The sequence below is a fragment of the Neolamprologus brichardi genome, chromosome 9 (genome assembly GCF_056152115.1).
Source record: "Neolamprologus brichardi isolate AB-2024 chromosome 9, ASM5615211v1, whole genome shotgun sequence".
In the NCBI taxonomy this organism is placed as follows: domain Eukaryota; kingdom Metazoa; phylum Chordata; class Actinopteri; order Cichliformes; family Cichlidae; genus Neolamprologus; species Neolamprologus brichardi.
In genome coordinates this window covers 23294608-23312187 of record NC_142112.1, presented here as the reverse complement: position 1 = coordinate 23312187, position 17580 = coordinate 23294608, and the positions used below count along the sequence as shown (strand labels likewise).

General features: G+C 39.0%; 2 protein-coding genes and 1 long non-coding RNA gene across 3 annotated transcripts; 2 read left to right on the top strand and 1 right to left on the bottom strand.

Moving 5' to 3' along the window:
• Positions 1–400: 400 nt before the first annotated feature.
• Positions 401–4029, top strand: LOC148101435 (uncharacterized). Its single transcript, XM_087845621.1, has one exon. It carries the CDS (start codon positions 530–532, stop codon positions 3773–3775), a length of 3246 nt encoding a protein of 1081 aa, XP_087701747.1. The 5' UTR covers positions 401–529; the 3' UTR covers positions 3776–4029.
• Positions 4030–7163: 3134 nt separating this feature from the next.
• Positions 7164–8211, bottom strand: LOC148101434 (uncharacterized). Its single transcript, XR_015719566.1, has 3 exons — positions 8193–8211; positions 7346–7409; positions 7164–7263 (listed from the first exon to the last, which is right to left on the bottom strand). It is a non-coding gene; the product is annotated as an uncharacterized LOC148101434 (long non-coding RNA).
• Positions 8212–11956: 3745 nt separating this feature from the next.
• LOC148101433 (uncharacterized) lies at positions 11957–15585 on the top strand. Its single transcript, XM_087845620.1, has one exon. It carries the CDS (start codon positions 12086–12088, stop codon positions 15329–15331), a length of 3246 nt encoding a protein of 1081 aa, XP_087701746.1. The 5' UTR covers positions 11957–12085; the 3' UTR covers positions 15332–15585.
• The last annotated feature ends 1995 nt before the right edge of the window (positions 15586–17580 follow it).

Here is a 17580-nt window from a genome sequence, read left to right as displayed (position 1 = left end):
ATACCCAGTAACAGTTCAACGAGTTACCAATACAACGCAAACAAAATTAATTTGTCTTGAAAGGTGCTGTATAAATAAAACTGTACTTTTACTTACTTTCTTTACTCACTTTGTATGTTATTGCAATAATACTTTTTTTTTTTTTTTTTTTTTTTTACAAAAATAACAGGGATTGAAACTTTATTGGTAATTTTCCAAGTAAAAAAATTATCCTCATTCAAAAGTCATGTAAGAACCTCATTGGCTTACGGAATGTTGATGTTATTTAAAAAAAATTCATACAAAAATATGACATCATTCAAAAATGTCATGTGACAACCTCATTGGCTTATGGAATTCTGATGTCACAGGCTTCTAAAGCTTTGATCCTTTGATCCTTTGATCCTCATGAATCCTTAAATAGGGGTGAGGATGTACAACTTTTAGTCCGTTATTTGCAGCACTTGTGTTAGCAGCATTCAAACGTTCACCAGTAAAGCATTTTCAAACATTTGGATCCTTTCCGTACTCACGGTATACAGACTCCAACATGTCTCAGAAACAGCAAGAAAGACAAGAAGTTGACCCAAGCTCTATTCCATGGTATGAGTCCCTAGACCCTTATATCAGCTCTCTTCCTTGGGATGAACAGGTAGAATTAGAGGAAAAGCGACTGGAAGAAATAGAGAATGAAAATCTCATGAACAGAGAGAAGATTAAGATCCTGACGGAAGAAAATGAGAGAAAGAGCGCTAAATTAGAAGAATTATCCTACCAGCTTCAAGAAAAACAGGGTATTATTGAGGAGACACAAAGGGATCTCCAAGATGAGAAGAATCAGGAGCTCCAAGAAAAGCTTGATGGAGCTCTGGAAAAAATTAAAGATCTGCTCCAAAAGGAGACAAAAGAGAGCATTAAAGGGGATAAAATACTCAAGAAGAATCAGGAGCTCCAAGAAAAGCTTGACGAAGCTCTGGAAAAAAATAAAGATCTGCTCCAAAAGGAGAAAAAGGAGAGCATAAAACAGGATAAAATGCTCAAGAAGAATCAGGAGCTCCAAGAAAAGCTTGATGGATCTCTGGAAAAAATGAAAGATCTGCTCCAAAAGGAGAAAAAAGAGAGCATTAAAGGGGATAAAATGCTCAAGAAGAATCAGGAGCTCCAAGAGAAGCTTGACAAAGCTCTGGAAAAAAATAAAGATCTGCTCCAAAAGGAGAAAAAAGAGAGCATAAAACAGGAAAACATGCTCAAGAAGAATCAGGAGCTCCAAGAGAAGCTTGACGAAGCTCTGGAAAAACTGAAAGAAATCCACCAAGAAGAGAAACAACAGTCCACACAGCAGAGAGACGTGCAGAGCAAACTCCAAGGCATGGAGGAAAAATACAAAGCGCTGCAGGTGAAACATGATAAAACTCTGCACAAAAATCAACAGTTGCTTCAAGACAAGAAGCAAATGGAAATGAAACTGAAAGAAATGGACTCCAATGTTGACGAGATGGAGGAAAAACACAGATTGCTCCAAATCAGGCTCGATAAAACAGTGCACAGAAATAAAGAGTTCATTCAAGAGAGAGAGGAACAAGAAATGCTCGAGAAAGAAACGGACTCCAAGCTTGAAGTCTTGGAGGAAGAACTGAAAATGCTGCAAATGACTCTTGAGGAAACACTCCTCAAAAATAAAGAGATGCTTCACGAGAAAGACCAACAGAAAATACATCAGGAAGAAATGGATTGCAAGCTGAGGAACATCGAGAAACAAAATGAAGGCTTGCAAGTAATGCTTGATGAAGCTCTGGAGAGAAATAAAGAGATCCTTCACGAGAAAGACCAACAAAAAATACAAAAGGAAGAAATGGATTGCAAGCTGAGGAATATCGAGAAACGAAATGAAGGCTTGCAGGTTATGCTTGATGAAGCTCTGGAAAGAAATAAGGAGATCCTCCAAGACAAGAAACAAGAGCCCGTAGAGCAGAGAGACCTACAGAGCAAACTCCAAGCCATGGAGGAAAAACACAAAGCTCTGCAGGTGAAGCATGACAAAACTCTGCACAAAAATCAACAGTTGCTTCAAGACAAGAAGCAAATGGAAATGAAACAGAAAGAAAAGGACTCCAAGCTTGACGAGATGGAGGAAAAACACAGATTGCTCCAAATCAGGCTCGATAAAAAAATGCACAGAAATAAAGAGTTCATTCAAGAGAGAGAGCAACAAGAAATGCTCGAGAAAGAAACGGACCGCAAGTTTGAAGTCTTAGAGGAAAAATGCAAAATGCTCCAAATAACTCTTGAGGAAACACTCCTCAAAAATAAAGAGTTGCTTCATGAGAAAGACCAACAGAAAATACAACAGGAAGAAATGGATTGCAAGCTGAGGAACATCGAGAAACAAAATGAAGGCTTGCAAGTAATTCTTGATGAAGCACTGGAGAGAAATAAAGAGTTCCTCCAAGACAAGAAACAAGAGCCCGTAGAGCAGAGAGACCTGCAGAGCAAACTCCAAGCAATGGAGGAAAAATACAAAGCTCTGCAGGTGAAGCATGACAAAACTCTGCACAAAAATCAACAGTTGCTTCAAAACAAGAAGCAAATGGAAATGAAACAGAAGGAAATGGACTCCAAGCTTGATGAGATGGAGGAAAAACACAGATCGCTCCAAATCAGGCTCGATAAAAAAATGCACAGAAATAAAGAGTTCATTCAAGAGAGAGAGCAACAAGAAATGCTCGAGAAAGAAACGGACCGCAAGTTTGAAGTCTTAGAGGAAAAATGCAAAATGCTCCAAATAACTCTTGAGGAAACACTCCTCAAAAATAAAGAGTTGCTTCATGAGAAAGACCAACAGAAAATACAAAAGGAAGAAATGGATTGCAAGCTGAGGAACATCGAGAAACACAATGAAGGCTTGCAAGTAATTCTTGATGAAGCTCTGGAGAGAAATAAAGAGATCCTCCAAGACAAGAAACAAGAGCCTGTAGAGCAGAGAGACCTGCAGAGCAAACTCCAAGCCATGGAGGAAAAATACAAAGCTCTGCAGGTGAAGCATGACAAAACTCTGCACAAAAATCAACAGTTGCTTCAAAACAAGAAGCAAATGAAAATGAAACAGAAGGAAATGGACTCCAAGCTTGATGAGATGGAGGAAAAACACAGATCGCTCCAAATCAGGCTCGATAAAAAAGTGCACGGAAATAATGAGCTGCTTCAAGAAAAAGACCAACAGAAAATACAACAGGAAGAAGAAAAACTTGTTCTCCAGAGGAAAAATGAAGAACTCCAAGAATTGTATAATGAAACAAAGTACAAAACAACTGTACTGGAAGGAGAAAAGAAAAAACTGGAAAATCAATGCTCAGCGATGCAGAGTAGCATCAATAAAATGCTGAGAAAAAATACCGAACTTGAAGAACTTTCTAAGACCTTGAAGCACAAAAACACTGAAATCCAGGCGCAAAAGCAAGAACAACAGAAAACACATAAAGACCTGCAGTGTAGACTTCAAGATATCCAGAAGAGAAACCAGCAGCTGGAAGACATGCACACAGATGTGCACAATGCAAAGCGAATACAGGAGGCAACAGTTAAAGAACTGAAAGACCATCTTAAAGAAAAACAAGAACAATTAGAAGACATGGTGAAAAGATGTAACAAACTTGAGAAAGAAAACACAGAAACAATGGATGAGCTAAAAACCCTCATCATTGAGAAAAAGGTGCTCGTGGAAGAGTATCTGAAAAAGAAGACAAAACGCTTCTTCTGGTTCTGGAGGAGAGACACTGCTGCTTCTCACCTGATGTAACCTCGTCTTCCTCCACCTCTATTCCATTTTCATTTTCCCCCTTCCCCTTCCCCTTCCCCTTCCTCCTTTTTCTTTTTTCACCCTCACCCCCCGACCAGTTCCGGCAGTTGACTGCCCCCTCCTGAGCCTGGTTCTGCCATAGGTTTCTCCTTTAGGTTCCTTTCACTTTAAAGGAGTTTTTCCTATCCACTGTCGCCTGGTGCTTGCTCAGAGGGGATTGTTGGGGTTTTCTACGGAAGCGTAGAGCTGCCACCCAGGCAAAAGAAAAATACAAGTGTATCACGTTATAACGTGAAAAGTTTATTGTTCTAACAAGATACTTTTCCTGTTTGTACAATATACTATCATGTTTGTACAATATACTTTTCACGTTTGAACAACATAATATCACGTTATTACAATATACATAATTATCACGTTCGTACAAAATAATATTTATATTGTACGAACGTGATAATTATATTGTACGAACCTGATAGTATATTGTACAAACAGGAAAAGTATCTTGTTAGAACAATAAACTTTTCACGTTATAACGTGATACACTTGTATTTTTCTTTTGCCTGGGTGGCAGCTCTACGCTTCCGTAGTTTTCTCTCCCCTTTCTTTCCTTCTTTCTATCCCCCCTTTTCCCCCTTCTACCTTTTCCTTTACCCAATAAACACAATTGGCCACATTTTACATGTGTTTGAAAAATGTCTTCAACTCATCTTAGGTATAAAAACAAGAAATAGGTAATAGCTGCATGTGTGTTTGTGTGTGTGCATAATATACATACTTGTAACCCAGAAGGAATTAATACTAGATGGGTAGAGACAGGTTTTAAAGACTAGAAATGAAAACATGTGAGTCCTTTCTTTAAATAATAATATATAATTCCCTATATTCCCATATATTCCAAACAACGGTAGTAAGTAACAAAGTTTCAAATTTGTCTTTCACTTTGACTCTTAATTTATTAACCATGAACAAGAGGTCAGAGGTCAAATGTGGCACGATACCTTAAATCTTTCTATGATACTTTCTGTATGTGGACCAAAGATGGACAACACGCATAGTCTGATTACTTTTTTCAAGTAACGAGTAAAGTAAGGGATTACTATTGCAAAAAAGGTAATTAGATTACTGTTACTTTCCCGTAAGCAGGCTACATTACTGCGTTACTAATCCTCGTCATTTTCTTCGCGAGAGTGTCTCATGACAATGACGTACGAGCGTGCGACGTCCGTGGCAGCAACAGACGTGTGTAGATCAACAAAGGATAATATGGAGTGCAGGAGAGAGTACGACCATGCAGGGTTTAAAGCTTGGAAGTACTGACATTACTTTGACTTTGATTATGTAAAAAGTGACAAAAACATAGAAAACATACGGTAGTGAAGTCAAGTTTTTGTGATTAAGTTCTTAGCTCCTTGTTTTAGTTTTGTTGTCGTCCTCCCCGGTGTTCCCCTGACTTTCTTGGTATTTGATGCATGAAGGCTTCCTCGGCTCAGCTCCCGTCCCCACACCCTGCCGTCACTTTTTTAAATACTTCCATCACACCAACAGGCACTTTAGAATCACCAATTGACAAGCATGTCTTTGGACAGGCTCAAACCGGAGAGGTGATCAATGGACCACAGCGCTGCACACCCCTGGCAACTTTGGGGGTAAAGCCACTGGTTTGTGGTGGTTGCCAGGTGAAATCAGGGTCTGCTGCACCAAAAACATAATTGTGATTGCTTTGGTTGCAATCAGATTGCCATAGTCATCTGCAGTTTGCATGTAGGATGCCAACTACTCACCAAGCGGTGGGAAAAGTTTGGTTTGGTTTAGTTTGGCGTTCATCTTTACTTTTGTGTCCTTTCTAAAAACACTGACATATAGGTCTGGTCTACCTGGACTGGCAGCATGCTCGAGGTGTCCCAGGCTCGTCTGTTTGGTGACGCGGTAGATGAGCTCGCCCGGCTCGCTTTCCTGGTCGCTGGCTGACAGCTGCAGCGTGGTCAGCTTCTGAAAAATTACATTTTCTTATGTTGCAAGTCTCAAATCTTGATTGCCTAGATCCATTATACTATCCATATGTGCTTTAAGCAGTAAATCTCAGGTAAAATGAACTGTTCTATCTGCCAGGAAGGACTCAAACACAGACCCAAGATAAACAAAGACTGGATACAGTCGTTATATTATCTGCATGTCGTTTGAAATCTACAAGACTCCATGTCTGTGTAGGTTCCTAGTCATGGTTGTCTTAAGACCTTGAAAAAAAAAAGCAGCCTGACTCCTTTAAAACATTTTACTTCTCATCCAAGTGGTTTCTTCAGCTTGAAAAACAAAAAGGTGGAGAGTCCCAGCTATTTAAACCCTAGTGCAGGTTGTTCTCTATGGAGGTGGTAGCTGACCTACCTACTATTAATCATGAGCTAAGGTCTGAAAAACCGCATGTGTCATTACCAACAGGGGTTCCAAGTAAAACCACTGGCATCATGGGAGAGTGTCTGCGTCTAAATTTCACTCTTTCATGGATGCCAGCATATGCTTGTCAAATAAAGCCTGATTTTAATTTAGTTTTCTTTCTATAAATAGAGATATTTCTAAACTGGAAATGTACAAACTTTCAAACTGGCGCAAAAAAAAGCGCAAACTGGAGCAAAAAAGAAATTCACTGCATGTACATATTATACTAGAGACTACATAACCACAGCTGTAGCTCAGGAGGTAGAGCTGGTCACCTACTGATTGGAAGGTTGGTGGTTCGATCCCTGGCTCAAGTATCCTTGGGCATGATACTAACCCCAACTTGCTTCCATCGGAGTATGAATGTACTTAGAAAGCACTACGTAAAGATAAAGTGCTTGTGAGAATGGGTGTGATTGGGTGAATGAGGCATGTTGTATAGAGCGCTTTGAGTACTCCGGGAGAGTAGAAAAGCGCTATATAAGAATCAGTCCATTTACCACCAGAGGTGTAAGCACATTTTGCAAGGCACTCATTATACATTAAAACAGTTTTATAAACCTTCATATATGTGAGATAAGGAAACCAATGAACAGCCTCAAACATAAACGAACAGGTGGAGATGCAGACTGTATTTTCAGATTTCAACTCCACCACAAATCAAACTTCCATATAGTCAAGAAAGTAAGACTGAATGAAGACAGATTAAAAATTAATTGCATCTGCTCACACATTACTCAGCTGTAGGGTTTTCTAAGTACTCAGATGTAACACTGTGGAGGAAAACCCAAAAAAATGGCAAACAGAAGTTCATTCTAATAAATTGGAAATGTGGGTCACGTCCGTCAAATTGAGAAAGAAACTTGTCACAGTGAAGACAAAAAACAATGTATAAAAGTCAAAACATTTTAATTCAATCATTAATAACACAGATAAAAATAGTAAGAACACTCCGTGTAATAAACATCTTCAGGTATGCTGGGTTGTCCTTCTTGTCACCTCATGTGAGCAGACAATGCAAACCAACCTTCTCGAGCTCTCTCCTTGTCCATCTATTGACAATAAAAGTTTTTTTCAAATCCAAGCAACGACATGTAAATAATGCACAGTGTGTGTGTGTGTGTGTTTGTGTACCTGTGTTTTGCCATCCCTGGTTTCTCTTTCAAAACTGTAAGAAGATGCATTAGAGCCAGCAAACCTGCAGCAAAGATAATTAATCATCTACATCATCTGATCTTCAGTCAGTCAGTTCTTCTTCCTGACATCATCACTTTGTGTCTGTTTAACCTTCTGTAAAACTTAAAAGTCCTACCCTTTCGTGGTCCTCGGGACCATAAATGGTCCAGCCCCAAAAAGTGCTCTAAAAATGTTGTATATTAATATTTTTTTTCACTTTAAACAAGTCAGTCTTTTAAAACTACTTCTGCTTAAAATATCCATATCAAGTTTTAATTATATTTTCATTGTTTTAACCCTTTAAATACCAGTTTGGGTACATGAGCGCCCTGTGTTTTTTTTTAAACACATATAGCAGACTGCAAATATTTGCATCAAAGCAAACCTGCCCTAAAATTTAAAAACTGATTCTATTTATTGATGTGAAGACCCCTGAAAAAGATAAGAACTGTGCTTCAGCATATTTACATGAGACTTTCAGCATTAGTGATGCTAAATCAGTAATAGTAACAAACATTTTACACATCAAGCATTTCTAAAATGTGCCTTTGCTGCTATCTAAAGATTTCAAACTAGGAATTCGTGTCTCCTCGCATCCCCATTGATGACATGACTTTTTAAATAAAACAAACATTTAATAAGAAATGAATGTATCCTATATCCTATAAACTAAAAGATGCAGTGACAATGGTACCATGCTCTTATTTTTTGTTTATGTGAGTAAAGCCTGCATGGATTATCTTTAGTTTGAATAATAATCTCCACAAGCTTGTGTGACAAAACCTTTTTTGATATCCGGCAGTACCTTTTTAAGGAGGTGCACCAAACGTCCCAGTGTAGAGACCAAGGCCACAGAAAATCCAGTAAGGCTTTGTGTTCTGTGCTTTTTGGGACTCTGTGCAGATGTTGGTGCTGTATCAGGGCTCAGTGCGTCCAAATCCGACTCCACCTGACCCAACATGGCCTGCAGCAGCCCCAGACTGGACTGATCCCAGCTGAGAGAGGCAACAGAGGAGCCATCCAGCTCTGAACCCTGGGAAACACACTTCCTGCCTCTGCTGGTGTGATTACTGATCCAGTCTGTTCAGCATATAAAAGAAGAACAACATCGATTTTCTGACATGGTCTCATCTTCAAACAGAGTATTTCATTTTGGAGAAAATCCATCCCTTGCAGATATTACCTGACTTGCTCTGAGGCGGTTCAGAATTAAGAACCTGAGAAACCAGGACTGATGTTTCCTCTCTGGCGTCCTCCGACTGACTCTGTCTGGACCGAACACGCTGAACAGCCACGGTGGCATTGAGAGCTGAAATGACCTTAGATAAGTGTTTATTTCACCTCAAATGCCAGATTGTAATAGATGATTTCTGTCTGAGCTGGTGCACTGTCTGATGTACAGGGTGTCACGGGACTATTATCCTTGTCTCCATGGTGACGGATTTGATTTGGACAGCATTAGTTTTCCAAAGTTTAAAACCACCACCTTTCACATCTGGAACATATGAAAAATAAATCCACTGGTGTTGAGAACAATTTGTTTCTGAGATAAATTCACCACAGAAGGTGATGCAATGGCTTAAAATGTTTTTTGGTGTGTCTTGTATATTTTAAAGATGATTCATTTATGATGATTACAAATAAGTTTTAATGTATCAACAAACAAAGTTCATATCACATGTGTTTTTTAAGCCTTTTCTTCTGCAAACCACTTTGCAACCAACTTTCTTTTTCAATTTGTCAATAACTTCTATGTGGACGCTGGGTTAGGAACTACAGTTCTGGGAATCCTTGATTTGAACATTTTAAGGTTCAGCTATTTTATTTGTAACTGTAGGTAGATTTGTTCTCGTGAATTGAAGAAAAAACAGAAAACAAAAAAGTACAGCAAAAAATACTGACAACAAAAATTAACACTAATTTTGGCCATCATATAATCCACAAATGTGACTTTTTAAACCTTGTTGTTTTACAGTTTGGGACCAGAAACCTTTGTCCGGGAGGAAGAAAACGATTCTCACTGTGTAAAGGATTATCAAGAAAAATTAAACCAGCTGACCGCTGTAACTGTCTGGTGTACAGGAAAATTCAGCTGTGGTTCTCCAATCAGCCTGTTAGACCACTTAACAATCTGAGAGAGTTTCTGAACTCTTTTCAGATAACTATCCAAACCACAACACCAAAAAGGACAAAACAGATTCAATAAAAGCACGATGAAATAAAACCATCATGGTTTCATCAACGTGGAAACAAGAAAGCCTTCTTAAACACAAGAGCCGCTGGGGCCTCTTTCTGCACACATCTTCAGTGTTTGCTTTGAAATTCAGCTTTGAATCAAAAGGGAGATATTTATAACACTGAACACTTTCCACATTTTGACTGCACACTCCTAAGTTAGAGGCAGGGTAACGATGCTGTAAGGCATGGCCCTCTCTACCTAAATAACTAAAAAAAGACCACAATTAGTGACCGAAACATAGTGTTGTATTAAATGAAACTCAGTAAGAAATTGTTTGGAAATTGCCTCCCCCTGCAGGCCATAACAAAAACTGCACTCTCATGGGACCACCTTCTTGCTCCTTTCTTAACCTCAGGCTATCCATGTTTGCACATGGAAGTGTAGGATATCCCAGAACACAGCTGTACCTGCAAATATTAATGAGTTCAGATGGATTAATAATTGTTTTTGACCAAAGGTCTCCTGCCTATATGATAAATTGGTAATGGTCAGGTTTTGCTTTCCCCTCCAGCCCTCAGGAGAAGATACAGGAGTGTAACAGTATGATCATTTGACTCAATGATAAAACACCCAGGACTTTTAATTACCTGCAGCGCAAACACATATGCGACAGACACCAGGTTTTATGAGTGCAGTGTGTCCAATACCAAATCAAATGCCTGCGTCAGTGCATCACTACATGCTGCATTTCGGTTTGCTGGCTAGTAGCAGCAGCAGCTATGCTCAGATGATCAAGCTAAATTTCTGACACTATCACAGTGTTATTCCACACTACACACTGTGATGCAGGACCAGGACTAAGTTATAGGAACTGACGTGAGATGACAAAGCTTTGAGAGCAGCTCCATGAAAATATAAAAATATCAGTGTTATCCTTCAGCCTCTTAGTAGCTGCACATATAGAATAAATGTCAAAATCCTGCATCACCTCAATCTCCAGTGACAAGACTTGGCATCAGACCTTGAGGTCAAGGTCACGAAGATTCAAACTTTTTCGAGTCTTGTGTTAGATGTATCTATGGTATCAATTTGAAAATACAACATTGCTTCGTTTTCAAGTTATTGTATTTGCAAACCTGGGCGTTCATGGCACCGTGGCAAGGTCGTGGCGTCTCTTTCCGTTATACGTGTGTTGTCTTATCCTTCATATTTTGTTGTGACATGTGTTTGTAAGCCACCATGGCATTTTCTGGCCACACACTGAGTTTGTTTCCTCAATTTGGCTCTTATCAAATTTACAAGGGGATAAAACTAAACTGAGACTAAAGTTAAACTGAAATAACAATGCTTCTCTTTACTCTGTGTTGCCTCTGAAGTATAAAACCCAGTGGGAAACATAATCAGGTTTGTCTGCAACAATCCAGCATCACTCAGCGTGAAACTAAAGGTGACTGTCTTAAAAACAAGAACCAGATTTTTTTTTTGCTCTCCAGGAGTTTTGTTATCCTCGTTTATTGGGGATGCAAAGACATGATACAGCCGTTTGTAAGACAACACATTTGTGGTTATTCCTGACATACAAAGTGTGCAACAGACACATTACATAGTTATCTATGATGTGCATTAATGAGGAAAAGGCCAAAACTTCTTCTGAATTTACACTTTCATTGAGTTCTAGCTGTGATATTTCATTTCCCAATATTTTCACATGGAACAGTTTAACAAACCCATAATACTATCATATAAATTGTAATATTGAATAAAACAAAGAGTCAAACAGAAAAACAAACCAAAATTTGTTTTGTATAAGCTACCAGAATACCTATATTAGTTCCTTTCAGATTAATCAAAGTTTATTTTAGTTGTTGTTCTAACTCTCTGATCAATACAATTGATAGAACTCCACTCAGTTCTATCGATTTAATTTAGCCTGATTCAGTCCACCCAATGCTTTCACTCACTGTATGTGCAAACTGTCTGGTTATGATACCCAGTAACAGTTCAACGAGTTACCAATACAACGCAAACAAAATTAATTTGTCTTGAAAGGTGCTGTATAAATAAAACTGTACTTTTACTTACTTTCTTTACTCACTTTGTACGTTATTGCAATAATACTTTTTTTTTTTTTTTTTTTTTTTTTTTTTACAAAAATAACAGGGATTGAAACTTTATTGGTAATTTTCCAAGTAAAAAATTATCCTCATTCAAAAGTCATGTAAGAACCTCATTGGCTTACGGAATGTTGATGTTATTTAAAAAAAATTCATACAAAAATATGACATCATTCAAAAATGTCATGTGACAACCTCATTGGCTTATGGAATTCTGATGTCACAGGCTTCTAAAGCTTTGATCCTTTGATCCTTTGATCCTCATGAATCCTTAAATAGGGGTGAGGATGTACAACTTTTAGTCCGTTATTTGCAGCACTTGTGTTAGCAGCATTCAAACGTTCACCAGTAAAGCATTTTCAAACATTTGGATCCTTTCCGTACTCACGGTATACAGACTCCAACATGTCTCAGAAACAGCAAGAAAGACAAGAAGTTGACCCAAGCTCTATTCCATGGTATGAGTCCCTAGACCCTTATATCAGCTCTCTTCCTTGGGATGAACAGGTAGAATTAGAGGAAAAGCGACTGGAAGAAATAGAGAATGAAAATCTCATGAACAGAGAGAAGATTAAGATCCTGACGGAAGAAAATGAGAGAAAGAGCGCTAAATTAGAAGAATTATCCTACCAGCTTCAAGAAAAACAGGGTATTATTGAGGAGACACAAAGGGATCTCCAAGATGAGAAGAATCAGGAGCTCCAAGAAAAGCTTGATGGAGCTCTGGAAAAAATTAAAGATCTGCTCCAAAAGGAGACAAAAGAGAGCATTAAAGGGGATAAAATACTCAAGAAGAATCAGGAGCTCCAAGAAAAGCTTGACGAAGCTCTGGAAAAAAATAAAGATCTGCTCCAAAAGGAGAAAAAGGAGAGCATAAAACAGGATAAAATGCTCAAGAAGAATCAGGAGCTCCAAGAAAAGCTTGATGGATCTCTGGAAAAAATGAAAGATCTGCTCCAAAAGGAGAAAAAAGAGAGCATTAAAGGGGATAAAATGCTCAAGAAGAATCAGGAGCTCCAAGAGAAGCTTGACAAAGCTCTGGAAAAAAATAAAGATCTGCTCCAAAAGGAGAAAAAAGAGAGCATAAAACAGGAAAACATGCTCAAGAAGAATCAGGAGCTCCAAGAGAAGCTTGACGAAGCTCTGGAAAAACTGAAAGAAATCCACCAAGAAGAGAAACAACAGTCCACACAGCAGAGAGACGTGCAGAGCAAACTCCAAGGCATGGAGGAAAAATACAAAGCGCTGCAGGTGAAACATGATAAAACTCTGCACAAAAATCAACAGTTGCTTCAAGACAAGAAGCAAATGGAAATGAAACTGAAAGAAATGGACTCCAATGTTGACGAGATGGAGGAAAAACACAGATTGCTCCAAATCAGGCTCGATAAAACAGTGCACAGAAATAAAGAGTTCATTCAAGAGAGAGAGGAACAAGAAATGCTCGAGAAAGAAACGGACTCCAAGCTTGAAGTCTTGGAGGAAGAACTGAAAATGCTGCAAATGACTCTTGAGGAAACACTCCTCAAAAATAAAGAGATGCTTCACGAGAAAGACCAACAGAAAATACATCAGGAAGAAATGGATTGCAAGCTGAGGAACATCGAGAAACAAAATGAAGGCTTGCAAGTAATGCTTGATGAAGCTCTGGAGAGAAATAAAGAGATCCTTCACGAGAAAGACCAACAAAAAATACAAAAGGAAGAAATGGATTGCAAGCTGAGGAATATCGAGAAACAAAATGAAGGCTTGCAGGTTATGCTTGATGAAGCTCTGGAAAGAAATAAGGAGATCCTCCAAGACAAGAAACAAGAGCCCGTAGAGCAGAGCGACCTGCAGAACAAACTCCAAGCCATGGAGGAAAAACACAAAGCTCTGCAGGTGAAGCATGACAAAACTCTGCACAAAAATCAACAGTTGCTTCAAGACAAGAAGCAAATGGAAATGAAACTGAAAGAAATGGACTCCAAGCTTGACGAGATGGAGGAAAAACACAGATTGCTCCAAATCAGGCTCGATAAAAAAATGCACAGAAATAAAGAGTTCATTCAAGAGAGAGAGCAACAAGAAATGCTCGAGAAAGAAACGGACCGCAAGTTTGAAGTCTTAGAGGAAAAATGCAAAATGCTCCAAATAACTCTTGAGGAAACACTCCTCAAAAATAAAGAGTTGCTTCATGAGAAAGACCAACAGAAAATACAACAGGAAGAAATGGATTGCAAGCTGAGGAACATCGAGAAACAAAATGAAGGCTTGCAAGTAATTCTTGATGAAGCACTGGAGAGAAATAAAGAGTTCCTCCAAGACAAGAAACAAGAGCCTGTAGAGCAGAGAGACCTGCAGAGCAAACTCCAAGCCATGGAGGAAAAATACAAAGCTCTGCAGGTGAAGCATGACAAAACTCTGCACAAAAATCAACAGTTGCTTCAAAACAAGAAGCAAATGGAAATGAAACAGAAGGAAATGGACTCCAAGCTTGATGAGATGGAGGAAAAACACAGATCGCTCCAAATCAGGCTCGATAAAAAAATGCACAGAAATAAAGAGTTCATTCAAGAGAGAGAGCAACTAGAAATGCTCGAGAAAGAAACAGACCGCAAGTTTGAAGTCTTAGAGGAAAAATGCAAAATGCTCCAAATAACTCTTGAGGAAACACTCCTCAAAAATAAAGAGTTGCTTCACGAGAAAGACCAACAGAAAATACAACAGAAAGAAATGGATTGCAAGCTGAGGAACATCGAGAAACAAAATGAAGGCTTGCAAGTAATTCTTGATGAAGCACTGGAGAGAAATAAAGAGTTCCTCCAAGACAAGAAACAAGAGCCCGTAGAGCAGAGAGACCTGCAGAGCAAACTCCAAGCAATGGAGGAAAAATACAAAGCTCTGCAGGTGAAGCATGACAAAACTCTGCACAAAAATCAACAGTTGCTTCAAAACAAGAAGCAAATGGAAATGAAACAGAAGGAAATGGACTCCAAGCTTGACGAGATGGAGGAAAAACACAGATCGCTCCAAATCAGGCTCGATAAAAAAGTGCACGGAAATAATGAGCTGCTTCAAGAAAAAGACCAACAGAAAATACAACAGGAAGAAGAAAAACTTGTTCTCCAGAGGAAAAATGAAGAACTCCAAGAATTGTATAATGAAACAAAGTACAAAACAACTGTACTGGAAGGAGAAAAGAAAAAACTGGAAAATCAATGCTCAGCGATGCAGAGTAGCATCAATAAAATGCTGAGAAAAAATACCGAACTTGAAGAACTTTCTAAGACCTTGAAGCACAAAAACACTGAAATCCAGGCGCAAAAGCAAGAACAACAGAAAACACATAAAGACCTGCAGTGTAGACTTCAAGATATCCAGAAGAGAAACCAGCAGCTGGAAGACATGCACACAGATGTGCACAATGCAAAGCGAATACAGGAGGCAACAGTTAAAGAACTGAAAGACCATCTTAAAGAAAAACAAGAACAATTAGAAGACATGGTGAAAAGATGTAACAAACTTGAGAAAGAAAACACAGAAACAATGGATGAGCTAAAAACCCTCATCATTGAGAAAAAGGTGCTCGTGGAAGAGTATCTGAAAAAGAAGACAAAACGCTTCTTCTGGTTCTGGAGGAGAGACACTGCTGCTTCTCACCTGATGTAACCTCGTCTTCCTCCACCTCTATTCCATTTTCATTTTCCCCCTTCCCCTTCCCCTTCCCCTTCCTCCTTTTTCTTTTTTCACCCTCACCCCCCGACCAGTTCCGGCAGTTGACTGCCCCCTCCTGAGCCTGGTTCTGCCATAGGTTTCTCCTTTAGGTTCCTTTCACTTTAAAGGAGTTTTTCCTATCCACTGTCGCCTGGTGCTTGCTCAGAGGGGATTGTTGGGGTTTTCTACGGAAGCGTAGAGCTGCCACCCAGGCAAAAGAAAAATACAAGTGTATCACGTTATAACGTGAAAAGTTTATTGTTCTAACAAGATACTTTTCCTGTTTGTACAATATACTATCATGTTTGTACAATATACTTTTCACGTTTGAACAACATAATATCACGTTATTACAATATACATAATTATCACGTTCGTACAAAATAATATTTATATTGTACGAACGTGATAATTATATTGTACGAACCTGATAGTATATTGTACAAACAGGAAAAGTATCTTGTTAGAACAATAAACTTTTCACGTTATAACGTGATACACTTGTATTTTTCTTTTGCCTGGGTGGCAGCTCTACGCTTCCGTAGTTTTCTCTCCCCTTTCTTTCCTTCTTTCTATCCCCCCTTTTCCCCCTTCTACCTTTTCCTTTACCCAATAAACACAATTGGCCACATTTTACATGTGTTTGAAAAATGTCTTCAACTCATCTTAGGTATAAAAACAAGAAATAGGTAATAGCTGCATGTGTGTTTGTGTGTGTGCATAATATACATACTTGTAACCCAGAAGGAATTAATACTAGATGGGTAGAGACAGGTTTTAAAGACTAGAAATGAAAACATGTGAGTCCTTTCTTTAAATAATAATATATAATTCCCTATATTCCCATATATTCCAAACAACGGTAGTAAGTAACAAAGTTTCAAATTTGTCTTTCACTTTGACTCTTAATTTATTAACCATGAACAAGAGGTCAGAGGTCAAATGTGGCACGATACCTTAAATCTTTCTATGATACTTTCTGTATGTGGATCAGAGATGGACAACACGCATAGTCTGATTACTTTTTTCAAGTAACGAGTAAAGTAAGGGATTACTATTGCAAAAAAGGTAATTAGATTACTGTTACTTTCCCGTAAGCAGGCTACATTACTGCGTTACTAATCCTCGTCATTTTCTTCGCGAGAGTGTCTCATGACAATGACGTACGAGCGTGCGACGTCCGTGGCAGCAACAGACGTGTGTAGATCAACAAAGGATAATATGGAGTGCAGGAGAGAGTACGACCATGCAGGGTTTAAAGCTTGGAAGTACTGACATTACTTTGACTTTGATTATGTAAAAAGTGACAAAAACATAGAAAACATACGGTAGTGAAGTCAAGTTTTTGTGATTAAGTTCTTAGCTCCTTGTTTTAGTTTTGTTGTCGTCCTCCCCGGTGTTCCCCTGACTTTCTTGGTATTTGATGCATGAAGGCTTCCTCGGCTCAGCTCCCGTCCCCACACCCTGCCGTCACTTTTTTAAATACTTCCATCACACCAACAGGCACTTTAGAATCACCAATTGACAAGCATGTCTTTGGACAGGCTCAAACCGGAGAGGTGATCAATGGACCACAGCGCTGCACACCCCTGGCAACTTTGGGGGTAAAGCCACTGGTTTGTGGTGGTTGCCAGGTGAAATCAGGGTCTGCTGCACCAAAAACATAATTGTGATTGCTTTGGTTGCAATCAGATTGCCATAGTCATCTGCAGTTTGCATGTAGGATGCCAACTACTCACCAAGCGGTGGGAAAAGTTTGGTTTGGTTTAGTTTGGCGTTCATCTTTACTTTTGTGTCCTTTCTAAAAACACTGACATATAGGTCTGGTCTACCTGGACTGGCAGCATGCTCGAGGTGTCCCAGGCTCGTCTGTTTGGTGACGCGGTAGATGAGCTCGCCCGGCTCGCTTTCCTGGTCGCTGGCTGACAGCTGCAGCGTGGTCAGCTTCTGAAAAATTACATTTTCTTATGTTGCAAGTCTCAAATCTTGATTGCCTAGATCCATTATACTATCCATATGTGCTTTAAGCAGTAAATCTCAGGTAAAATGAACTGTTCTATCTGCCAGGAAGGACTCAAACACAGACCCAAGATAAACAAAGACTGGATACAGTCGTTATATTATCTGCATGTCGTTTGAAATCTACAAGACTCCATGTCTGTGTAGGTTCCTAGTCATGGTTGTCTTAAGACCTTGAAAAAAAA